Raw genomic sequence first — 26,453 nt, forward strand, 5'->3', positions numbered from 1 at the left:
CGACCTACTCTCCTGTGCTGCTGCCCGTGTTGTGGGCATCCTAGGGAAGCCACGGCCCAGGCACTCAGCATCTGACCTACAGCTTCACAGTCTGGTCTGACGTTACTGCTGCAAGAGGAATGAATCTATTACTTGCTACCGTTTCCTCCGCTGCCTCTCATTTTCTTCTGCTGTCTGAAACAATGGCCAGTCACTTGCTGTGTTTTCCAAAGTCGGCTTCTGAGGTTTCATGTGAAACAGGGACCCCTGACAGTGTCAAGTCTACTGTGCATCTCCATGGCAACCTTTGGTTTGAAGAACCGGGAGCGGCGGGGGGGGAGTTCCTCTTTCTCATGACAGAGCTGTCACTGCCCCCTCCTGCTGAAGAGGATTGGCAAGGGGGTGGTCCAGGTCCTAGAAAAACAGCCCTTCTGGAGTGTCCAAGTTTCCTATTGTTCTGTCACAAAGTACCACGAATTATCTTTCAGTTCTGAGGTTGTTGGTGGAAATAATCAATAAACCGATCTGTGCCTCTTGGACACATCTCTTCATATATGTTCCGGAAGCAGCTCCTTCAAGATTCCCGGGGGCCTCCTCCTCTTCCTGGGGGACACTTAAAAGGAGGTTAATAGGATGCCTCTGTTGCTGGTTTCAAGGCCACAGCTGATAACACTATCCCCCTTCTGGACCATCTGTTCCAGGCTCCCCTCGCCTCAGCTAGCACCTTTGCTGGTCTCAGTGGCTTAATCCATGTGATGACTCAGAAGCTCACCTCTGCGAAGTATGAACGCTGGTCTACATGCCCTTCTCAGGCTGGAGTTGTTGCTTGTTCATCTACCATCAACACTCAGCAAGAGGACCACGTGGCAGCCTGTGCATCACCTGGGTTCACACATCCCAGTGTGCAGCAGCCCTGCCTCGTCCTTCTGGGCACATACCCCCATCAGGATGGTGCCTCTTCCTGCTTGCCGGTGACTCTGACACGCCCAGATGAAGACGGCAGCTTGTAATTCAATGAGGCTCACATGTTCCCAGGCAGAAGTCTACCTTTGGGAACCAAGACATCTCAACCTGCAGAGCTTAGATTTAAGAGTGTGATTTTTTGCCTTGTTACCATTTCAAGACCACCCCTGGTTGCAGGTGTATACAGCTGCCATCTATTTTCAGCTTCCACATATGTACCAAGCCCACCTGACCATGAACTAGAGTTGGACTTTCTCTTCCTCCTTCGTCTGGTCATACACCATTTCCCAGTCACAGGAAGGAACGGATGAGCTGCCCTGGAGCAAGGACCGTGGGTGATGGAGAGATCTGGGCTACGAGTTGTGTAGTTTGCTGTCCCCCCTGCTCTGGCTTATGTGAGACTGTAGATATACCACTTCCATCTTAAAATGGATCCTGGGGGCCCACCCAGCCTTGTCCTGGGGGTGTGTGTCAGAATCCAGCTCAGCAAGGGCATCTGTGGCTGCACAGCCACTTTACGGCCCATGGTCAAGGGTCCCGTCTCCACCAGGGCCCCGCAGGGTACCAGGAGTGTTTCTTAAAAGTGGAAGAGGCACAGTATTGCTCTGCAGAGGCAAAGGGGTATGTGCTGTGATTGTCCACAGAAGCACACAGCTCCTTTCCCACCAGCGATACACCTGCCAGGTTACACGCTCCAAATGTCAGGGGTCCTTGTACCACAGCCTGGGCTGCCGCCAGTCAGCAGCTTTCTGTTTTATCTCATATGTGGGTTGCAGCAGAATCCCCAGACATGTAACACGCTGCCTCCCAAATCTGAAGAGGCTTACAAGATGCTGTGCTTCTTTCTTCATGGTGGGAGGTGCACGAGGCGATCATCTGTCCTTTCCTTCGGGTGGGATATCCTGTTCCTGCATGCCTCTCGCCACTGGACCCTGAAAAGCTTCACTGAGGCGGCAGGTCCTGAATCTTCGTAGGGTTTATCTCCCGCCCTCTGCAATGCACATTCTACCACCCGGGCCTTCCACGCACTGGCCACTTCTTGCTAATCCAGGTTGGTTAGGATGGTAACCAACCTGGTTAGGATGGTTAGGTGGTGCAGTGGATTAATGAGATGCTCTGCAGAACTTCCAGATGATCCAGGTCCCTTCAGACTATATCGTGACGGTGGGCAGAAGGGTCAACACTGGTCCTGGGACAAAACTTTAAGTGTATGTATGTGTTTCATGTGAATGCAAACTGCCTCTTTTCTCATAGGAAATGCATTTGCTAAATCTATGTCTGTACACCCTTTGCCTCAAATAAGTTAATATATCCTGGCAAAGACATAACATCTGGTGTGGCAGACTGCGACCCGGGTGAATGCTCAGTTGAATTTAGGAGAATCTACTCTCATGTTCCAGGATCCGCTGGGATTTCGCAAGGGCTAGACGAGTAAATGAAACGGAGAAATGGTGGGACCACTACCTCTGCATCCTTCTGATACTTAACACTAACTTCTGCCCTCCCACTGGGAGGCAGTACTGTTTCCGTTCACCATCTGGCTGAGGAAGGGGGACAGTTTCAGAGGCTTCTGCTTGCCCCTCCGCACTATGACAGCTCTTACCTCTCAGGCCAAAGACCCTAGAGTAGGTCTATTCTGTTACACATTCAGGGACCAGGGAAATGACCACGCGGGCTGGCGAGTCTGTGAACCAACGGACCCAGAGGGAGCTAGGTCCTGACCAGGACTGCGTACGCCCCACTGTAACAGGGGTGCCAGGATGATGTTTCACGTGTCTGGATAACAATAGAGACCCGGATCCCATGTCCAAGAGTCTTCGGAATGTGAAATATTCCTCTTCCCCTGCTGCACTGCTGGCTGAAAGACTGGATGAAGGGACCTTTGCCCAAGGCCCAAGAGAAACCTACCATGGTGTGACCGTCCCCTTCCTCTGGGGATCTGGTCTCTTCTTCAGGCAGTGGGTTCTGGGTCTGAAACTGACTCAGATACGGAAACTGGGCAAAGGAACGTGCATTTTCTGTTGGAGTAACTCCCCTTGACGACCTCCTGGTCCCAGCTCCTTGACTTCTTTGAGGGGTACGGACGGAGCAGCTCCCTTGGCGGCTGTGCGTCTGTTCTGCCCAGGGACACTTTGCTGTAATAACCATCCTGGTACCCACGTGTGGGTCAGCAGCATCCCCCCCCCCACTGTGACGCCTCACCTGCCTCTGGCAGTTATGTCTGTCACGTGACCTCTCTTGCTCGGGAATTCTCCAATCCCGAGGGCCATGAGTGGGCTGGGTTCTGTAATGCACTTTCCCACATCAGCTCTGGGCTGGATTTTAGGGTTTCTGGCACCCCTTTCACCAGGGCATTCTCCCATCTCCTGGAGCCCTCCCAGTGTGTTAGACAGATACGGAGTCCCAAGAGACTGCACCCACATCACCCAGCTCTCTCTTACTCAACTTTACGTTCCAATCCCTTTGATGAAGCACCTACAGAATCCCACCCTAGGCACAGTCTTCTGCCTTCTGCTGGTACCCATGGGCGAGGTCTTGTCGCTCCTCTGGGATACAGCACTCTCCCCTACCCCTAATCAGGCTCAGAACGTCTATGCGTGGGTTTTATTGTGATTTAACCCCAGTTATAAGCTTAGTGACCAGGAGGGTAGGTGGGGGTAGATTCTGAAGGGCCCATGGGGTTCGCCCTACAGGAAGGAGCCCTGGCATCATCTCTAAGCTTCAGAAGGTTCAGGGGAACCTGGGTATTCAAAATTTCCCAGGGCTTTTGATTGGTGATAAATTTTTCATAGCTTTTTATCTTTTTCTAGAGCATCGATCAGTCTTAGCAATAGCTACCCAATTCCACTGTCCTTGTAACTATTTACACGCATTTCTCAAAGGCCTGACACCCTGCATGAACCAGTGCCTTTCCTTCTGCTAGTACGCCATCCCAGTTCACCACCAGTGCTAGTTTTAACCATTAGATGGTGACTTCATGCAAGAGGCCCTATGGCCAGTGATGGGGAGTTACTGCCAGAAAGTGGTGAGTAATCCAACTCCAAAACCCCACTTTATCACTGATTTCTTGGCCCACTCCTGGTATTAAACCACTGCAGGTTGGCTCTAGGGAAGCAGACTCTAAGACAAGAGTTCCTCCTGCAGGATATTTATTAAAGCGTGCCCTTAGAAATAACACCTGTGAGAGTCCCACCTCAGGCAGGAAGGGGGAAGTCCAGCCAGACTGCAGGTGCAACAGCAGCCACAGCTGGGCTCACAGGGAACTCAGGAGCTAAAAGGACCCTTCGGAGTTGTCCTATGTTGGGCTGAGATGGCTGCACCCTTTATGCTATCACTTGGATCAACCACTGAATGTGAGTTTCTCTGGGAAGGGATGAGACTTGGTGTGAGGTGTCACCTGAAGGGGCTGACAGCAAAACACTCTACCAGCAGCAGGCCACCAGTCCCGCACTGAAGAGGATCTGGGCCATGCATCCCTGGTGCCCACCATTCATAGATATGTCATGGAAGTAAAAAAAAGAAACCTTTACCATCTGAAAACCAAGAGATTTGGGGGTGTGCTTGTTACTGTAACATCGTGGTCTATCCTGACACATGGGGCCTCATGCTGAAAGAAGCCTCGAGAACATAAAAAGGAGTCTGTTCCAGAACGATAAGCCTTTCCCTTCTTTTTTGTTTTTTTGCGGTACATGGGCCTCTCACTGTCGTGGCCTCTCCCGTTGCGGAGCACAGGCCCCGGACGCACAGGCTCAACGGCCATGGCTCATGGGCCCAGCCGCTCCGCGGCATGTGGGATCTTCCCGGACCGGGTCACGAACCCTGTCCCCTGCATCGGCAGGCGGACTCTCAACCACTGCGCCACCAGGGAAGCCCCGCCTTTCCCTTCTTAAACATGTTGATTCAACAGTCATTCTGAGCACACGCAGGTGAGTGAAGGAGACAGATTTTTTCATACCTCCACATCCTTAGATGGTTTCACCAAATTCATTGGCTCAGGCTCTAGTCTGCTGACATAGTCACTGGGCCTGGAGGGGGGCCCACAAGAGGGCACTGAGGTTGGACCCAGGGCTGGGAGTGGGCAGATTTCTGGATGAAGAGCAAAGGGTTAAAATGGAATTAAATTCCGTTTCCTAGCCACACTCATCACACTTTAAGTGCTCAATAACCACCTTGGTTAGCGGCTACCATCTTAGCTCCTATACATTTGCATCATCACAGAAAATTCTACTGGACAGTGATGAAGGATTTAAGATTAGTCACCACTCTATGAGATATCTTGAAAAATGCCTGAATTTTACAGCTCATATATGAAAGAATCTCAGTTTAGGCTTTCCCAAATTTAGACAACAATCCTAACAATTTAAATGACATCACCAATAACAACTTGTGAAACTGAAACTTCGAAATTACAATTTTTTTCAACAACCATGCGAGAGACAGAATTTAAATATCATTATCTCTTAAGAAACTAATACAGTACAAAACTGTCATAGGAGGAGGTGATTGAAGCATATGCAACCAAAAAAAAAAAGGAAGGAAAAGTATCATAAAGGTGTCAGGCAGTTAATAAAAACGGCTTTCAGTATTCTGTGATGGGTGTGGTATGCCAACTTTAAAACTTTTAATTTACTTCTTTAAAAATTCTAAATAAATACGCATTTTCATACCTAACTCTGTATTTGGAATTTTACATTCCTTTTCTTAAGAAGCATTACCCCCACCCCTAAAAAAAAAAAAAAAAAACGCTATACAAGCTTCAGCTCCTATAAAATCTTATCTGCCTTGGACAGAACTGATTTTAAGAAGTAATTTTTGTTTTTAAGGCAAAGCCGCTGACCTCCCTTATTTTTCTACTCCTGAATTAAGGTGGAATAATTCCACATCTGTACTGGGTTAGATAGTGTTCCTCCAAAGTTCATGTCCAACCAGAACCTGTGAATGTGACCTTCTTTGGAAACTGGGTCTTCGCAGATGTAATCAAGTTAAGATGAGGTCACGCTGGATTAGGGTTGGCCCTAAATCCAACGATTGGCGCACTTATATAAGAAGAGGGAGATTTGGACACACAGATACACGCAGTGAGGGCAGTCATATGATGACAAAGATGGAGTTACGCTGCCACAAGCCAAGGACTGCTGGCTACCACCAGGAGCTAGAAGAGGCAGGAGAGAACTCTTCCATGGGGCCTTTGGAGAAAGCACAGCCCTGCTGACACCTTGATCTCAAGACTTCTAACCCCAAGAACTTCAAAATAGTAAATCTCTATTGTTTAACACCACCAAGTTTGTGGTAACTGGTTGGAGAGCAGCCACAGAAAATTAATACAATATCCTACACAATGATTGGATCTAGTTTCCCGTCACTCTACTCTATTACTTGCGCACAATTATTTATTAACGAACATTTACAACACTTATATTTACTCCAAATACCAAACGTTAGATATACAATTCCAAGGAAAGAAAGCAAACAGTACAAGAATACACGAAGTAAACATCACAACATTGAAGTCTGGGCCTCACTTAAGCAACAAGAAATGCCAAATCTTGTTATTACACCTTTAATCCTGACTTGAATTTAGGAAATAAAAGGAAGGCCGGAGGAATCAACTACATTCTATGAATGTCATGACGTATTGCCTATCTCTACATAGGAAAAAGCATGATTTTTAAGTTTATCTCCATTGACTTATATCCACACCTGCCCTTCTAATTAAATAGAAAAAAAATACACATCAAATTCTTAACTAGTAAAATCATTTCACAACTATAAAATTAAGATGCTATAAAGACACCACCCTCTACACGCATGAAAGAGCAACATACAGATAGAACTCTCTGACCTGTTTTTTTGCCAGAGTTCCGTGGACAGTTGTGTGCATGGGGTGGAGGGGTGGGTAAGCAGCACGAGAGAGAATATACGCCAGTGAAAAACGTGACCAAACCATTCAAATTAGAAGAGTATATTAAATAACGAAGGTCCCAATGCAAGGTTTTAAAATGATCCCTGGAGGTAAAAGGTTAGAGATAATCCAAGTTGCAAACCCCCTTTTTGTCCTGAAGGCCAGCTTAGCCTGACGTCCCAGGCAAACTTCCTCAGTGTTTTCTACTGTGATTAGGCTCGATCTTTCTACCTGGGGACTGTCACATGCCTCTGCAGAGCTGTGCCTTTGCTGCCTGACTGCAGCAGTGTGTCTGTGGCCACAGAGTGCAGGGTGCCCGCAGGCCCACGCCCTGCAGAAAACACCTACTTATTTCCAGAGTACAAACCTCTTACAGAGGCTGTAGCCAGAAAGCTACAATGAGCTTGCTTAATGATGTTTTTTCGTATTTTGTGACATTTTGACATCGTGGGGACCACCCAGACTGGGGAGAGACTGGCCCCTCCTGGGGTAGCAGCCAGTTCTCAGAGACAGCAAAGGGCCCACCAGGGAGCATGACTTGCACATGAAAACCAACCAATCCACAGCCCACACTCTGAGCACCTCCTCTGACGGCTCTTGCCCTCCAAGAGGCAATATTCCCCTGCCCGAATCATCCAGAGCCGGTACCAGACAACTAGAGACCACCCTGCAGCCCAGAGCCCACCGACATTGTCCAAACTAGCCAGTCCTTCGCTGCATCCCCCGCCCTTACAACAGAGGCTCTGTCCCACGCTCTCCCCCCACTCCAGCCTCCTGACTGGGTCTGGTGTTTCTCCCTGCGGCCCAGGGTGGCACGGCATCGGCCTCTCCCTGTCACTCAGTCACCTCCACAAATTAAAATCCTGTGGGTATATTTTAACACAATTGGTACAGCAAGCAGGGTGACGGCGCTCGACAGAGGGGCATGTGTCCGACTGCTCCTGACTTGCTAAACAGAGTCACCAAGTGGCCCACGCTGCCTCTGAAGGCCCAGCTGGCTGTTGGCCCCTCCATGGCCACAACTCAGGCTGTGTCTGCCATGGTTTTCCAGCCTGAATTATAAGTAGACCTCAAAGGCCTGCTACCCTCTGTGGTCCTCACTTACTCTTTTTTTTTTTTCTCCATCAAAATTATTTTAATTCTCCACATGGGAGGCTTGGGGACAAGACAGTCAATCCACTGTGTTTGGGGCAGAAGTGGGACACTAGAAAACCCAGATTGTATGCAGTTTTTTATTTCCTGTCCACTGAGCACAGAAACAAATTGCTCGTTACCCTGTGCTGGGGTATCGTGTTGGTCTGTTTGCTTTAGAAAGCAAGCAAGCTGCACCTCTTAGCCCTTGGAGCCCGCTGCAGGGCTTCAGCGGCCAGAGCAGTGGTTCTCACACGAGCCTACTCCAAGGCAGGTCTGCGTTGGGGCCCCTCCCAGACCTGGCCCTGTGGGTCTCTTCTTCGGACTGGTCCCCTTTCACATCCTGGAGCGTAAACTCTGACCCTAAGTGGAGAGCTTTCCAGAGTTCCCTGAGTTGTGCTAGCACGTGGTTGAACCCGAGGAGGTAACGAGAACCCCCCAGTTTGTAGACAGTCGGTCACAAGTGCGGCGTGGCTGGTGTCTGAAGTGGGGGCAGTCTTGCGTGGTCCTCACTTAACTCTCAGGTGCTGTAGCCCAGGATGATGTTAATCGTCACCCCTCACTGGCACCTTCCGGATTATGGAATAAGATCTATGCGTCCCGTCTGATTCTCCACCCCGAAAGCCTCGTCTCCGGGCTGGTGACCCCGAGGGCGACCAGGATAACCGGCTAACAAGGCAGAGCCGCCTCCCAAAACGGAGCGAGGAATGACTTCCTCCGCCAGTCTGTGCTGGAATCCGAGCCTGATCAGGCGAGCCAACGGCCCCACTGAGTCACCCTCGTCGCCGTCCTGTGAGCGACGGGCCCTGCTGGCCTGCCCTTTCAGAGGCTGTCCCTGGCAGAGGGTCCAGGTGTTGGTCCCCCGTGTGCTAAAGGGTGACACAGTGACGGGTGGCCTCCTGAAGTAAACTGTGGCACCTAAAGGCTTCAGTGTTGCTTCAGGGCAAACCTCTTTGCTGAGGCCTGCCTTGCCGCTGTTGCAACTTGTCCCTGACCCTGCGGGATGTGAGAGACCCCTTCCGTGGAGACCGGCAGCTCAATGTCCAGTGTGCTATGCAAATTATAACTCGATATAAAAAAAGAAAGAAGGAAAGAAAAGGATAAGGGGAAGGAGTACTTTGTCCCCAATCCCCCAAGGCCCAAGGCAGCTGCTCAGCTCGTGGGGGATGGTAAGTCTCCTGGCCGACGTGTCTGGGCACTGTGAGTGTCGCTACCTATGAACAGGCTGCGAGCAACCTCCCACATCAGGATGCCGTCACCACTGCTTTCCTGGATCAAGACCACGCCCCGGGAGGCTGACTGGGACACCCCAGGAAGGAGGCCACTCAAGACCACCAGAAGCTGAGCAGGCTAACCCCAAAGGAGAAAAGGAAAGAAAAGCAAGGGTCATGGACAGACAAGGGACAAAGAAAGAAAAAACAGGGAAAATTTTTAGCAGCCCAGAGATATAAGCCATTCTGAAAAGATTTAAAAGAAGAAGGGGCAAAGGGGACAGGTGATGCTCCAGTCAGCGGCCGTCCTAGGGAGAGGCTGCTGCCTAAGGCACCAGGCTCCTTCGCTACCCCGCTCTCCCTCCCATCAGACAGAAACTAAAAACCTCAGCTGCAGGAGGCTAAAAGGTGGAAACAGAAAACAATTTTTTGAAGAAAAAAAAATCCCTGTAGACACAGGGGAGAAAACAAAAGGTAACTAAATAGATCTATCTATATGTGTGTGTATATATGTGTGTGTACATATATATATATATATATAATTTTAATGCAAATATAATAAAAATATATTTAGTGAAAATTTAAAACGTAAAACCTCACTAAAATGGAGTCGGGAGGCCAGAAGGGCGGCTCATGCAGTACTACTCCAACATCAATCACAGGAAGCACTGTCGGTTACAGACCTCATAAGAACCGTCAAGGAGAAAGAACCATCCATTACAGGCCCCAACAGGGAAAGATGCACGCTGCATCTCCTACCAGAAGTCAACTACTGAATAAACCCGTTTTTGCTGATAAAAATCACTGACTAGTCTACGTTGAAGGTCACCAATACCTATACACGTGTAACTACACTAAAACAAAGGTGCACGACTTGATCCAACTGGAAATCCAAAATTTACACACTAAGAGTTTATATCACAAATTGTACGATTAGTGCATATTTGGTCCTGTCCAGAACATCCATTGAGACAACTGGTCCCCACCAAATGGTCCTTGATGTTTGGCCCTGTCAAAACCCATCCAGGCTTATTAGGAAACGTCCTTGGGTTCAAACAGCCAGTAACATTTCTTTATACTTTTGGTTTCCAGGATTAATACATAAAAATACTCTTGTGTTTTATTGGTCCAATAATGTGTGTTGCTGTATTGCCAACAATAACCCTTCTTTGCCTGGTAGCCTAGCTGGTAACAGCACACGGGGTCAGGACTCGAGTCTTGCAGAAGAGCGGGACCGAGGTCCAGTCCTACAGCTAGAGAAATGCACAGAGGACGACAAGCTGAGGCTGGGATCTCGTGATACACGAGTTAATAAGTTAGTCAGTCACTGGGCATGTGGATGGATGTGGCTGGGTCATTCCGTAACGGTGGAGCTTCAAGGGAGGGGCTTGGTCAAAGTACTATGCAAAATAGGCAGCAAACGCATTGATGTGAACACTTTATAGAGCGTCTCACCTGTTTGGGAGGAGTGAGAACAGGTGTGGCTCTCCTACTACCAAGGGTTTGGGTGTCATAGCCGTCATGGCGGGGGGGATACCAGGCATCTAATCAACCTCCCTACAACCATCCTGTCCCCGGGGTTAATGGACAATGTGTCCCTTGAATCGATGTGCTACAGAGATACCCACGAGAAGCACCCGCCGCTATTTGAAGAGGTGACTCCCAGACTTACCTGCCAATTGGCATGGACCACCACACCCCTGGCTGGTACCTATCGACTGGCTGATCCAGCCCGGCTGAACCCAGATGTCAAATCCCTAAGACGTTCGTAAGGCTTCCCCCTACCAGCAAACCAATGACCGTTGGTCAGACAGCTATAAAAGGGGAAAAAAACCCAAACCTTCTTCTATTGCTTCGTAATATGACATATTTATTTCTCAGGAGAATATGACAGAAATAGCATACTCACAAGAAGAAAAGGCTACATTGTCAACATCTTTGCTATCGTTTCCATTCCTTGAACAGAGATGGGAGTAAAAGGTACCAGCGCTGTGAAGAGAGGAAAATCTGCAATGTCTGTACAACTCCTCAGGATTCAGAAGACACTCCAATCATTCAAGATGGGACAGGAAAACACCAGCACAACGTCGGCGTTGAGGGGAACTAAGGAAAACCCTGAACAGGTTAAAATGACATGCAAAGAAGAACCAAGCGCAACACTACTGCAGGTCCTTAGAAGAACTCCCATGCCATTCACGACGGAGAGGGCCTGTCAGAACAAAACTCATCACCGAGGTAAGCGAACAGAATTCAAAACAGACATCGACTTCCAAACCCAGCTTCGTGGCACGGAATTGAATTTCCAGAGGAATATAACGCAACCAGACGTGGAAAACAATTTCTTGTGCACAATTCCGGGGCCCAAGATGATGGAAGAATTCGTATACAGTTTACGACAATATTCAATACTGAAGTCCCAGTACCACATTATTCAGTGATGGCACTGAAACCACACCCTGTATCTTACAAGGCCCATAAAATGGAAACGGAACGATTTACTGAGCCCCCCAGGCTTGTCCGGCAGCGTGCCGGGGAAACTGCAGGAATGGAAACAACTTGCTAAGGGCCCCTTCAACTGAGCATCGCCCGGGCGAGCAGGCGCACTGAGGAACTAGAATGACCGACAGTGAACGTCAGATGTGACTGGCTGAAAATTCGCCACAGGTAACATATGGACCGCCCCAAAACTGCACACGTGACCCATGAACAGGCAAGAAGGACAGTCGCGCCTGTGTAGCGAACTCTCGACACTTACACCTTACTTCCTGCCAATCATTTTCCGAGCCCCCTCCCCCTCCCGCTCTCTACGTCCACAATAGATACCCCTGAGTAAAACCTGATCAAGGAGACAGATCTGACCTTTGCCTCCTGTCTCCCTGCTTGGATGCCCCGCAGTAAAGCCTGCTCTCTGCAGAAGACTGTTCCCTCAGGATCTGGTCTTTCTGTTGCGCAGCGGGCAAGGAGCCCACTTACTCGGGTACAAATTTTGGCACCCCAGGTGGAACCCTAAATCCTGTCTGGACAATTGCTCATGGCTTCTTGGCCCTGCTTCGGGCGTGGGGTCCAGACACCCTGTCTCAGCAGCTGCCTATGCGACTTTGCCTAGAAGACGCATCCTCAGAACCTCTGCCCTGGCACAGCGTCCACAGCCTCTGGCACATTGCCGGTTCATTTCTGCAGAAAGAAAGGCCCCCGAACAAGGTCTCTTCTGGGTGTCTCAGTACAGGGGTTTGAAACCTGTTTTCTCTCCTCATTATGTTAGCAGAGTTGCCATTAGACCCTGGCTCAAAACCCACCAACTCCTCCCTTGAAGAGGAACCCACTAACCCCTCCCTTGAACAGGAACTAACGTATCTTTAAGTCACAGGGTCTGGGCACAAACAAAGGAAGCTATAGGAAGAGAGAAACAAAACCAGATAGAACCAGCTGAAACCAAGATGGCAACGAATCTGACCTCCAACAGACCGTGAGTCTCACTTTACGCTGACTTTACTACTGATACATTAGTGTACTAAATGACACACCTGCCGGTGGCCAAGATCAGAGGTCACAGACCAGAAAAGAACAAGAAAGGGGTGGCGCCCCATTTCCAGGAGAGCTCTGCCTCTTTCCTAGAAAACTAACACCGTGCTCCCCAGCACTGGTCTCACTTCTCCCCCGACTGCCCTTCCTCCTTAAAAGCAAATCCCACTCACCATTAAAGTGAGAAGCTGAATTGTGAACAAAGTTCCTGCTTCTCCATTCTCTGGCCATTGAACAAAGCTTGTGCTGCTTCAACCTCACGCTGGGTTTCATTTTTGGCTGCACGAACCCAAATGGAAGAAGAACCTTCCCCGCCAAGGCAGAGGGCCTCGATCGGGCTAGGGCCCGAGCAGGGGTCCATACGACTTAATTCGGTAACAGTGAGAGTGCGCTGGTATTGACGCTTGTTGGAGGGCCCTGGTATTAGGGGGAGACCCCACTGGCAGGAGAGAAAGGAAGTGAAAGAATCATTCTCAGAGATGCTCTTGATACTTGGAAACTTGAATGTGGTCTAGAAACTCCTGAAAACTGTTGGCTTAAATGTGGTCTCGAATCTGACTCAGAGCAAATTCGTCTGAAAGTGAGGTCTGTGAATGTGAGTGAGGGATGTGTATTATCGTCTATTACTGTTACTTGTTTGAACTGGCTATGTGGGGACTGAGTTTCTCAGTGATCGTGACAAACTGTTAGTGAGGTAGCAGTAGGGAAAGGATGGGGTTAAACCAAAGTGTGTTTTGTTTTGTAGAAACTAACCTTTAAGTTGCAGAAAGTTCCAGGCACCAGATGTTCCAAAAAGGTTACAGTGCATTCCAGTCAACAAGATACCACAGTGCAAACAACCAACCAAAAAACAACCAACCACCTATTTGCTCACAGTTTTTGGCAAGCTAGAGCAACGTCTGCCTCATTACAATGATCACGCCTACCTTCCACGAATATGCATGCTCCCCAGACTTGAAACTCCCCTGGTCCAGCTCTCCGGGGAGTCAGCACTTTGAGAGCTATCTCCCTGTCTCCTGACTTGTCACAAGCAATTAACTGCTTCTGCTTTCATCAAAAACACTTGATGTGTCCACTGGCTACGCGCCCCATGCGAGCGACGGACTCATTGCATCGGTAACAAAACTCCCTCCAAGAATTCACCTCATGAGGGTTTTCTGATTCCAAGAAAAGAGGCACCATTCCCTCTGATCCTTTGGGATGTTCCCAAGGGACTAAGAAATTTACAGGGGTATTGGAGCACTTGCTCATGACAGGTAATGGCTTCAAAGGGGCCCCCTTTTAAAGAAACAACATCTTTTCAGGCCTTCATTTGCATGGTGAAGCAGTCACCTTGTTTCAAGCCGGTATTTGCCTGAACCCAGGCACCGGTGACACATACTTCCTGCAAACACCACACAGTCAGTGTTCTTAGAGAGCCTCTGTTTGCTGTGGCCAGATGGAAAAAGCCCCTAAAATGGGAAATGCAAATGGTACACCGAAATGCAGCCTGTTGAGATGCATTCTCCAAAACTGGGGCGCTTTCAGTTACGAGCCTATGAAAAGGAAAAAGACGATACTGTTCTGTAACACTACCTGGCTGCAATACTCTCTAGAACTGGGGGAGCAGCGGCCTGAGAACGGATCTCCGAACTACAATGCCAACTTGCAGTTAGACTTATTTTGTAAAAAAGGAAGAAAAACGGCATCAGTTTCCTTACGTATAGTCTTTCACGTTATATCAAGATAAGGTAATTCAAAAGAAATGTACAGTCGTGGTGCAACGGGAGAAACCCTAAAAGACCCCCGTGCTGCTGGAGCGAGACAAGGAAAAAGAGAGGCTTCCCTGCTGGCGCAGCGGTTAAGAACCCGCCTGCCAATGCAGGGGACACGGGTTCGAGCCCTGGTCCGGGAAGATCCCCCATGCCACAGAGCAACTAAGCCTGTGCGCCACAACTACCGAGCCTGCGCTCTAGAGCCCGCGAGCCACAACTACTGAAGCCCACGCGCCTAGAGCCCCTGCTCCGCAACAAGAGAAGCCACCGCAGTGAGAAGCCCGCGCGCCGCAACAAAGAGCAGCCCCCGCTCGACGCAACTAGAGAAAGCCCGCGCGCAACAACGAAGACCCAACGCAGCCAAAAATAAATAAATAAATTTTAAAAAAGAAAAAGAAAAAAATAATAATCACTAACTCACAGGGTCACTGAAGAGATTTTATAAAAAGCAAGTGCCCATAGGAGGAACTGACGCCGCAGGTCAGCCTCAAGGCCTGGTACACCTCCACACCCCCCTGTCAGTACCTGACCTGCACAGCTGGAGGAATAACATGCCTGCACAACAGGACGATCCCAAGAAAACGGAGCATCTTTTCTCCCCCATTTTTGCTACCTACAAGCCAACCTGGGGAGATCTTCAAACCCTCCTTAACACACCCCTCACCTCTGAGGAAGGCAGAATGGTCGTGGGAAAGGCAAGACAGGAGGCCGACAGGACTCACAAGGCCACTCCAGGCCAGCCGGTGAGGGCAGGAGCTGCCCTTGCTGTCCCCCTCGCTGAACCGGGATGGGACCCAAACAAGCCTGGAGACAAATAAGCTTGACCACTACAGAGGCTCATTATCTCAGGACCGCAGACAGGGGTTTCCAAGCAGGGGCGCCTTAACAAAGTTCGGGAACTGAGGCGCAAACCCCACAAAAACCCTTCAGAATTCCTGGGGAGAATCTCTGAGACGTACAGGCAGGTGACTGATATAGATCCAGAAGATCCTAGCAAAGGTAATAAAATATGACTTTTATTACCTAGACTGCTCCAGACATCCAGAAAAAACTGGAAAAAGTGGATGGCGTGGGACTTCCCTGGTGATCCAGTGGTTAAGAATCTGTCTTCCAATGCAGGCGACGCGGGTTCGATCCCTGGTCGGGGAATTAAGATCCCACGTGCCGCAACTATTGAGCCCATGTGCTCTGGAGCCCGAGCGCCACAACTAGAGAGAAGCCCGTGTGCTGCAACGAAGAGCCCACGTGCTGCAACGAAGAGCCCACGTGCCACAACTAAGATCCAACACAGCCAAATAAATAAATAGATAAATAAATATTAAAAAAAAGGGTGAGTGGCGTATGCAGAATGCCTATGTCAGTTATGTCAGATTCAAGAATGCCCCCACCATCTGGGGGGAAGCCTTAGCCAAAGACTGAAGGGATCTACAGTTATAGGGGGAACCTCACTCCAGTATGTAGATAACATTTTGATTACCAGTAAAACCAAAGAAGCTTCAGACAGAAACACAGTTTGGTCTCTTAATTTCCTGGCTGATCGAGGATACAAAATATCAAAGAAAGGGCCCAAATCTCTCAATCCAATGCTAAATATTTGGGATTTGAATGATCTCAAGGACAGAGGATCTTGCTCCTGGACCAAAGGGAAGCCTTGGAAAGGGTGGTAATACCAACAACTCAGAGACAATTACAGGGATTCCTGGGTATGGCAGGATTCTTCTGTGACTGAATTCCTAATCTGGGGCTCATTGCCAAACCTTCGTATGAGACCCTGAAAGGGAGAGAGAGTGATCCTCTAGGTTGGGCTGGAGAATGCCAAAAGGCGTACTTCACCATCAAAAAAGATTGTTAATGGCTCCAGATGGGTCTCCTAGAGCTCAGAAAACGCTTCGGCCTCCTTTACAGAAGTAAAAGGATGTTTGTTTCACTTTCACAATCACGGGGGTGAAAAATACCTTCTTTGGGTCTAACACAGGAATATCAGACAACAGAAAGCAACACCTGTGTTTGGAGACTTCCATTAATGACTCTGGAGGATGTAAATGAACTTTTGAGTACACTGTGGAGAATGCAGATGAAAATGACCGAATGGATTATGTTGAAAGAGTATATGTCTGTGGAAGGTGTGACAGAGGCAGAAGACCACAGCTCCAGGATTTCCACCAGAAACTTGGAATGTTTATACATCAGGACTGAATGGTGATCAAAGGATGAACAGTGCAGTGCAAGGCTGGCAAAGCACATTTCAAAAGCTGATGGTAGAACATCGTCCTTCAATTTGGAGATTTACTGAAGTTTAAAAGATGAACAGCAAAGCAATGAACAAGTCATCACCCAGCTTCTTGGTGGTCACACTCAAATATGGCCACCAACTTCATAATGATACCCACAAAATCAAATTCATATAACCAAAACTGTTAACATATATAACTAATATAAAGCCAATAATCAGGTTGATGTATACGTGAAAGCAGCAAGTGCTCATCCACTTAAGAATAACCCCGCTGAACTTCAGGGCAAGGACAGAACAAGAATAAATGTGAGGGAGAGGGGGAAGATGGCGGAAGAGTAAGACGCGGAGATCACCTTCCTCCCCACAGATACATCAGAAATACATCTACACGTGGAACAACAACTACAGAACACCTACTGAACGCTGGCAGAAGACCTCAGACCTCCCAAAAGGCAAGAAACTCCCCACGTACCTGGGTAGGGAAAAAAAAAAAAAAGAAGAAACAGAGACAAAAGGATAGGGACGGGACCTGCACCAGTGGGAGGGAGCTGTGAAGGAGGAAAGGAAACACACTAGGAAGCCCCTTCGCAGGCGGAGACTGCGGGTGGCGCAGGGGGAAAGCTTCGGGGCCGCGGAGGAGAGCACAGCAACAGGGGTGCGGAGGGCAAAGCGGAGAGACTCCTGCACAGAGGATCAGGGCCGACTGGCACTCACCAGGCCGAGAGGCTTCTCTGCTCCCCCGCCGGGGCGGGCGGGGCTGGGAGCTGAGGCTCGGGCTTCGGCCGGAGCGCAGCGAGAGGACTGGGGTTGGCGGCATGAACACAGCCTGAAGGGGTTAGTGCGCCACGGCTGGCCGGGAGGGAGTCCGGAGAAAAGTCTGGACCTGCCGAAGAGGCAAGAGACTCTTTCTTCCCTCTTTGTTTGCTGCTGCGCGAGGAGAGGGGATTAAGAACGCTGCTTAAAGGAGCTCCAGAGACGGGCGCGAGCCGCGGCTATCAGCGCGGACCCCAGAGACGGGCGTGAGACGCTAAGGCCACTGCTGCCGCCACCAAGAAGCCTGTGTGCGAGTACAGGTCACTCTCCACACCTCCCTTCCGGGGAGCCTGTGCAGCCCTCCACTGCCAGGGTCCCGGGATCCAGGGACAACCTACCCGGGAGAATGCACGGCGCGCCTCAGGCTGGTGCAACGTCACGCTGGCCTCTGCCGCCACAGGCTCACCCCGCACTCAGTGCCCCTCCCTCCCCCCGGCCTGAGTGCGCCAGAGCCCCCGAATCAGCGGCTCCTTTAACCCCGTCCCGTCTGAGCAAAAAACAGACGCCCTCCGGCAACGCAGAGGCGGGGCCAAATCCAAAGCTCAGCCCCTGGAGCTGTGCGAACAAAGAGAAAGGGAAATCCCTCCCAGCAGCCTCAGGAGCAGCGGATTAAAGCTCCACAATCAACTTGATGTACCTGCATCTGTGGAATACATGAATAGACAACGAATCATCCCAAATTGAGGAGGTGGACTTTGGGAGCAAGATGTATTATTTTTCCCCTTTTCCTCTTTTTGTGAGTGTTTATGTGAATGCTTCTGTGTGAGATTTTGTCTGTATAGCTTTGCTTTCAACCATTTGTCCTAGGGTTCTGTCCGTCCGTTTTTTTTTGTTTTTCTTTTTTTTACTTAAAAAAAATTTTTTTTCTTAATAGTTTTTTATTTTAATAACTTTATTTTATTTTATCCTCTTTCTTTCTACTTTTTCTCCCTTTTACTCTGAGCCATGTGGATGAAAGGCTTTTGGTGCTGCAGCCAGGAGTCAGTGCTGTGCCTCTGAGATGGGAGAGCCAACTTCAGGACACTGGACCACAAGAGACCTCCCAGCTCCACGTAATATCAAACGGTGAAAATCTCCCAGAGATCTCTATCTCAACACCAACACCCAGCTTCACTCAACGACCAGCAAGCTACAGTGCTGGACACCCTATGCCATACAACTAGCAAGACAGGAACACAACCCCACCCATTAGCAGAGAGGCTGCCTAAAATCATAGTAAGGCCACAGACACTCCAAAACACACCACCAGACGTGGACCTGCCCACCAGGAAGAAATGATCCAGTCTCATCCAGAACACAGGCACTAGTCCCCTCCACCAGGAAGCCTACACAACCCACTGAACCAACCTTAGCCACTGGGGACAGACACCAAAAACAACAGGAACTACGAACCTGCAGCATGCAAAAAGGAGACCCCAAACACAGTAAGATAAGTAAAATGAGAAGACATAAAAACACACAGCAGATGAAGGAGCAAGATAAAAACCCACCAGACCTAACAAATGAAGAGGAAATAGGCAGTCTACCTGAAAAAGAATTCAGAATAATGATAGTAAGGTTGATCCAAAATCTTGGAAACACAATAAAGACAATTCAAGAAACATTTAACAAGGACCTAGAAGAACTAAAGATGAAACAAGCAACGATGAACAACACAATAAATGAAATTAAAAATACTCTAGATGGGATCAATAGCAGAATAACTGAGGCAGAAGAACGGATAAGTGACCTGGAAGATAAAATAGTGGAAATAACTACTGCAGAGCAGAATGAAGAAAAGAGAATGAAAAGAACTGAGGACAGTCTCAGAGACCTCTGGGACAACATGAAACGCACCAACATTCGAATTATAGGGGTCCCAGAAGAAGAAGAGAAAAAGAAAAGGACTGAGAAAATATGTGAAGAGATTATAGTTGAAAACTTCCCTAATATGGGAAAGGATATAGTTAATCAAGTCCAGGAAGCACAGAGAGTCCCATACAGGATAAATCCAAGGAGAAACACGCCAAGACACATATTAATCAAACTGTCAAAAATTAAATACAAAGAAAACATATTAAAAGCAGCAAGGGAAAAACAACAAATAACACACAAGGGAATCCCCATAAGGTTAACAGCTGATCTTTCAGCAGAAACTCTGCAAGCCAGAGGGGACTGGCAGGACATATTTTAAGTGATGAAGGAGAAAAACCTACAACCAAGATTACTCTATCCAGCAAGGATCTCATTCAGATTTCATGGAGAAATTAAAACCTTTACAGACAAGCAAAAGCTGAGAGAGTTCAGCACCACCAAACCAGCTTTACAACAAATGCTAAAGGAACTTCTCTAGGCAAGAAACACAAAAGAAGGAAAGGACCTACAATAACGAACCCAAAACAATTAAGAAAATGGGAATAGGAACATACATATCGATAATTATCTTAAATGTAAATGGACTAAATGCTCCCACCAAAAGACACAGACTGGCTGAATGGATACAAAAACAAGACCCATATATATGCTGTCCACAAGAGACCCACTTCAGACCTAGGGACACATATAGACTGAAAGTGAGGGGATGGAAAAAGATATTCCATGAAAATGGAAACCACAAGAAAGCTGGAGTAGCAATTCTCATATCAGACAAAATAGACTTTAAAATAAAGACTATTACAAGAGACAAAGAAGGACACTACATAATGATCAAGGGATCGATCCAAGAAGAAGATATAACAATTGTAAATATTTATGCACCCAACATAGGAGCACCTCAATACATAAGGCAAATACTAACAGCCATAAAAGGGGAAATCGACAGTAACACATTCATAGTAGGGGACTTTAACACCCCACTTTCACCAATGGACAGATCATCCAAAATGAAAATAAATAAGGAAACACAAGCTTTAAATGATACATTAAACAAGATGGACTTAATTGATATTTATAGGACATTCCATCCAAAACCAACAGAATACACATTTTTCTCAAGTGCTCATGGAACATTCTCCAGGATAGATATCTTGGGTCACAAATCAATCCTTGCTAAATTTAAGAAAATTGAAATTGTATCAAGTATCTTTTCTGACCACAACGCTATGAGACTAGATATCAATTACAGGAAAAGACCTGTAAAAAATACAAACACATGGAGGCTAAACAATACACTACTTAATAACGAAGTGATCACTGAAGAAAACAAAGAGGAAATCAAAAAATACCTAGAAACAAATGACAATGGAGACACGACGACCCAAAACCTATGGGATGCAGCAAAAGCAGTTCTAAGAGGGAATTTTATAGCAATACAATCCTACCTTAAGAAACAGGAAACATCTCGAATAAACAACCTAACCTTGCACCTAAAGCAATTAGAGAAAGAAGAACAAAAAACCCCAAAGTTAGCAGAAGGAAAGAAATCATAAAGATCAGATCAGAAATAAATGAAAAAGAAATGAAACGATAGCAAAGATCAATAAAACTAAAAGCTGGTTCTTTGAGAAGATAAACAAAATTGATAAACCATTAGCCAGACTCATCAAGAAAAAAAGGGAGAACACTCAAATCAATAGAATTAGAAATGAAAAAGGAGAAGTAACAACTGACACTACAGAAATACAAAAGATCATGAGAGATTACTACAGGCAACTCTATGCCAATAAAATGGACAAACTGGAAGAAATGGACAAATTCTTAGAAATGCACAACCTGCCAAGACTGAATCAGGAAGAAATACAAAATATGAACAGACCAATCACAAGCACTGAAATTGAGACTGTGATTAAAAATCTTCCAACAAACAAAAGCCCAGGACCAGGTGGCTTCACAGGAGAATTCTATCAAACATTTACAGAAGAGCTAACACCTATCCTTCTCAAACTCCTCCAAAATATAGCAGAGGGAGGAACACTCCCAAACTCATTCTACGAGGCCACCATCACCTTGATACCAAAACTAGACAAGGATGTCACAAAGAAAGAAAACTACAGGCCAATATCACTGATGAACATAGATGCAAAAATCCTCAACAAAATACTAGTAAACAGAATCCAACAGCACATTAAAAGGATCATACACCATGATCAAGTGGGGTTTATTCCAGGAGTGCAAGGATTCAATATATGCAAATCAATCAACGTGATACACCATATTAACAAATTGAATGAGAAAAACCATATGATCATCTCAACAGATGCAGAGAAAGCTTTCAACAAAATTCAACACCCATTTATGATAAAAACCCTGCAGAAAGTATGCATAGAGGGAACTTTCCTCAACATAATAAAGGCCATATATGACAAACCCACAGCCAACATCGTCCTCAATGGTGAAAAACTGAAACCATTTCCACTAAGATCAGGAACAAGACAAGGTTGCCCACTCTCACCACTCTTACTCAACACAGTTTTGGAAGTTTTAGCCACAGCAATCAGAGAAGAAAAGGAAATAAAAGGAATCCAAATGAGAAAAGAAGAAGTAAAGCTGTCACTGTTTTCAGATGACATGATACTATACGTAGAGAATCCAAAAGATGCTACCAGAAAACTACTAGAGCTAATCAATGAATTTGGTAAAGTTGCAGGATACAAAATTAATGCACAGAAATCTCTGACATTCCTATACACCAATGATGAAAAATCTGAAAGTGAAATTAAGAAAACACTCCCATTTACCACTGCAACAAAAAGAATAAAATAACTAGGAATGAACCTACCTAAGGAGACAAAAGACCTGTATGCAGAAAATTATAAGACACTGATGAAAGAATTTAAAGATGATACAAATAGATGGAGAGATATACCATGTTCTTGGATTGGAAGAATCAACATTGTGAAAATGACTCTACTACCCAAAGCAATCTACAGATTCAATGCAATCCCTATCAAACTACCACTGGCATTTTTCACAGAACTAGAACAAAGAATTTCACAATTTGTATGGAAACACAAAAGACCCCAAATAGCCAAAGCAATCTTGAGAACGAAAAATGGAGCTGAAGGAATCAGGCTCCCTGACTTCAGACTATACTACAAAGCCACAGTAATCAAGACAGTATGGTACTGGCATAAAAACAGAAAGATAGATCAATGGAACAGGATAGAAAGCCCAGAGATAAACCCACACACATATGGTCACCTTATCTTTGATAAAGAAGGCAGGAATGTACAGTGGAAAAAGGACAGCCTCTTCAATAAGTGGTGCTGGGAAAACTGGACTTGAGGATATGGGGAGGGGGAAGGGTAAGCTGTGACAAAGCGAGAGAGAGGCATGGACATATATACACTACCAAACGTAAGGTAGGTAGCTAGTGGGAAGCAGCCGCATAGCACAGGGAGATCAGCTCGGTGCTTTGTGACCACCTGGAGGGGTGGGATAGGGAGGGTGGGAGGGAGGGAGACACAAGATGGAAGAGATATGGGAACAAATGTATATGTATAACTGATTCACTTTGTTATAAAGCAGAAACTAACACACCACTGTAAAGCAATTATACTCCAATAAAGATGTAAAAAAAAAAAGAAACGAAGACCCAACACATCCATAAATAAATAAAATTTAAAAATAAATAAAATAAAAAAGTAAAAAAAAAAGATGTGGCACATATATACAATGGAATATTACTCAGCCATAAAAAGAAACAAAATTGAATTATCTGTAGCGAGGTGGATGGACCTAGGGTCTGTCATACAGAGTGAAGTAAGTCAGAAAGAGAAAGACAAATACCATATGCTAACACATATATATGAAATCTAAGAAAAAAAAATGTCATGAAGAACCTAGGGGTAAGACAGCAATAAAGACACAGAGCTACTAAAGAATGGACTTGAGGATACGGGGAGGGGGAAGGGTAAGCTGTGACAAAGTGAGAGAGAGGCATGGACATATATACACTACCAAACGTAAAACAGATAGCTAGTGGGAAGCAGCCACATAGCACAGGGAGATCAGCTCGGTGCTCTGTGACCACCTAGAGGGGTGGGATAGGGAGGGTGGGAGATGCAAGAGGGAAGAGATATGGGAACATATGTATATGTATAACTGATTCACTGTTGTGAAGCAGAAACTAACACACCATTGTAAAGCAATTATACTCCAATAAAGATGTAAAAAATAATAATAATAAATGTGAAATCCAAAATTCATCATGAATTACAGTAAAAATAAGTAGAATTTTAACAAAGTTAAATTTTTGTATTATTTAACAAATCATGGACCAGATGTCTCAAGGGATGTTTTGAACAGGACCAAATGTTCTGCAAGGGGTCTCTGTCATTACTGTGAAAAGCCAGGACCTTGGAAGAAACACTGCTCCAAGCTTAAGCACTCCAGGTACCTTTGGCCCTCCAGCCAGCCTTTCCAATGTCCTCCTATGCCCAATGACAGGACTCCCAAGACACTACAGGTGCTTTTCCCAATCCTTCCCACAACTGACTTGGAGAAACCACTCTCCAGGCTGGGAATGAATCTTCCTGTCCTTACTGACACCAGAGCTACACTCTCAGTGCTCAACTCCATCACCACTGAACAGCTCCTGCTTTAGAGTTCTAAAAAGTTCAATTAGTGGGTGTCTTTAATAAATCTCAACAAGTTCCTAGCTCTAAATTCCCTTTTCTTAGTCCCTCTACGAGATACCCGTTCTTTTCTCCTTAGCTCCTCTGCTCTTATTAATTTACAGGACCAAGACTTCGTAGAAAACTATCCTGCTGGAATATCCTTCTCTCAAAAGGTGGAAATAATTCTAGAACTTGACAGAAGCAACCAAAATAGCCAACTAGGTGAATCAAATACCCCTTCAACATCTTTTATTTGCTCTGTCTCTGATGGCACTAGAGCCCATTCCAAGGACACTAATCATATATCCCTATTGGATCAACTACCACCCTCCTTATGGGCAAAATCCTCAACTGATATTGGCAGAATCCACAGTGCAGCTCCTATTAAGATCCAAGTAGATCCCTCAAGACCTCTCCCCAGAATTAATCAGTATCCTGTGAATAAGGCATTAATCCAATATATGAGACTAAGGCCCAGGGCCTCGTTATCCCCTGCACCAGTCCCTGCAACACTCCTACTTTACCTGTGAAGAAACCAAACGGCCACGGATGGAGGCTTGTCCAGGACCTCTGAGCCATAAACAATATTGTCATCCTTTGCCACACTGCTGTCCCCAGTTCCCACACTTTATTAGCCACCATCCCTACTAACAGCAATTTTTTTTTATTATTGATTCATGTAGTGCTTGCTTTATTTTTCTTTAGTATCCCAGTAGATAAAGCTAGTCAGAGGGCTTCCCTGGTGGTGCAGTGGTTAAGATTCTGCCTGCCAATGCAGGGGATGCGGGTTTGAGCCCTAGTCCGGGATGATCCCACATGCTGCGGAGCAAATAAGCCCGTGTGCCACAACTACTGAGCCTGCATGCCCCAACTACTGAAGCCCACGTGCCTAGAGCCCATGCTCCACAACAAGAGAAGGTACCGCAATGAGAAGCCCATGCACTGCAACAAAGAGTAGCCCCCCGCCGCGACTAGAGAAAGCCCACGTGCAGCAACAAAGACCCAGTGCCGCAAAAAATAAATAAATAAATAGTTAAAAAAAATAAAAAGCTACTCAATATCTTTTCACCTTTACTTGGGAGGGACAACAGTACACCGGATAGTAATGTCCCAGAGTTTCACTGAAAGTCCTTCTGATTTCTCACAAACTTTAAAGGCTGATCTAGATGATACCAAGTTCCCTGGAGGCTTCACTTTAAACTTTTTTTTTTTTTTTTTTTTTTTGCGGTACGCGGGCCTCTCTCACCATTGTGGCCTCTCCCGTTGCGAAGCACAGGCTCCGGACGTGCAGGCTCAGCGGCCACGGCTCACGGGCCCAGCCGCCCCGCGGCATGTGGGATCTTCCCAAACCGGGGCACGAACCCGTGTCTCCTGCATTGGCAGGCGGACTCTCAACCACTGCGCCACCAGGGAAGCCCAGCTTCACTTTAATACAACATGTGGATGACTTATCTCTCTGCTCCCCTTCACAAGTCTCCTCACAAGAAGACCTAGCATCTATTGGCTAAACTCCTAGCCTAAAAGTGACCAAGTCTCTAAGGAAAAACTACAATTTGTTCACACAAGTTCAAAATTTAGGACATTTAATCTCAGAACAAGGGCTGCATTTAGATCCAGGCAGGCTTTATGGCACCCTGAACGTCCCAACGCTCAAAACCAAACTCCAACGGCAAGGTTTTCCTGGATTGGCAAGCTATTGTCACAACTGGATCCCAAACTTTTCCCTTATGGCCCAACCTTTATATGCCTTGTTAAAAACTACTAAACCTAACCCTATCTTCTGGGAAGATTCAGATGGCATGACTTTTCAAATCTTAAAGTTTAATAAACCCCCCTGCCCTTGGACATCCCAAGGATCAACTCCCTTTCTTCCTTTTTGTATGAAAAAGAAGGGACTGTCCTTGGGGTACTCACCCCAAAGCAAGGGGATCACCACAAACCCACAGGATATTACAGCCAACAGCTAGATCCCATAGCCTGGGATACCTCCCCTCCCCTGCCTCAGGGCCATACCTGCTGCTGCCCCTCTTGCAAAGGTCCCTGAGGAAACAGTCATGAGATTGCTCTTAACCATTTGGGGCCACATGCTGTCAAAGCTCTTAACTCTCATACTCAACATCTTTCAGTGCACCATCTCACTTCCTAGGAAATTCTCCTGCTTACTGTCCCTTATGTGTCACTCTTACTTGCTGTAATAACTTTAACCCTGCTTTTCTCCCCACCTCTACTGAAAAAACCCTCACAATTGCTTAATATTGACAGATCACCTTCTCACCCCCCATGATGACTTATAGAAAACTCTTTTGGATAATGTTGACACTTCATGGCTCACTGACAGTTCTCACTGGAAAGATGAAAATGGTAGATACTGTGCAGGATACGCAATATCAACTCCTTCTGCGTAACTGA

General features: G+C 46.7%; 1 protein-coding gene across 1 annotated transcript in view; it reads right to left on the reverse strand.

Annotated features, from left to right (window-relative positions):
* Window positions 1-4,936: 4,936 nt before the first annotated feature.
* LONRF2 (LON peptidase N-terminal domain and ring finger 2) overlaps window positions 4,937-26,453 on the reverse strand; it is a gene marked incomplete at its 5' end in the record, with an annotated part of 71,051 nt that continues 49,534 nt past the window's right edge. Inside the window, one exon of the mRNA XM_082851315.1 lies at window positions 4,937-5,028. Within this exon, the coding sequence (XP_082707441.1) occupies window positions 4,959-5,028 (70 nt within the window). The 3' untranslated portion in view covers window positions 4,937-4,958. The remainder of the gene's footprint in view (window positions 5,029-26,453) is intronic.

This window comes from Leucopleurus acutus, assembly GCF_964270905.1.
Source record: "Leucopleurus acutus genome assembly, chromosome: 12".
In the NCBI taxonomy this organism is placed as follows: Eukaryota; Metazoa; Chordata; class Mammalia; order Artiodactyla; family Delphinidae; genus Leucopleurus; species Leucopleurus acutus.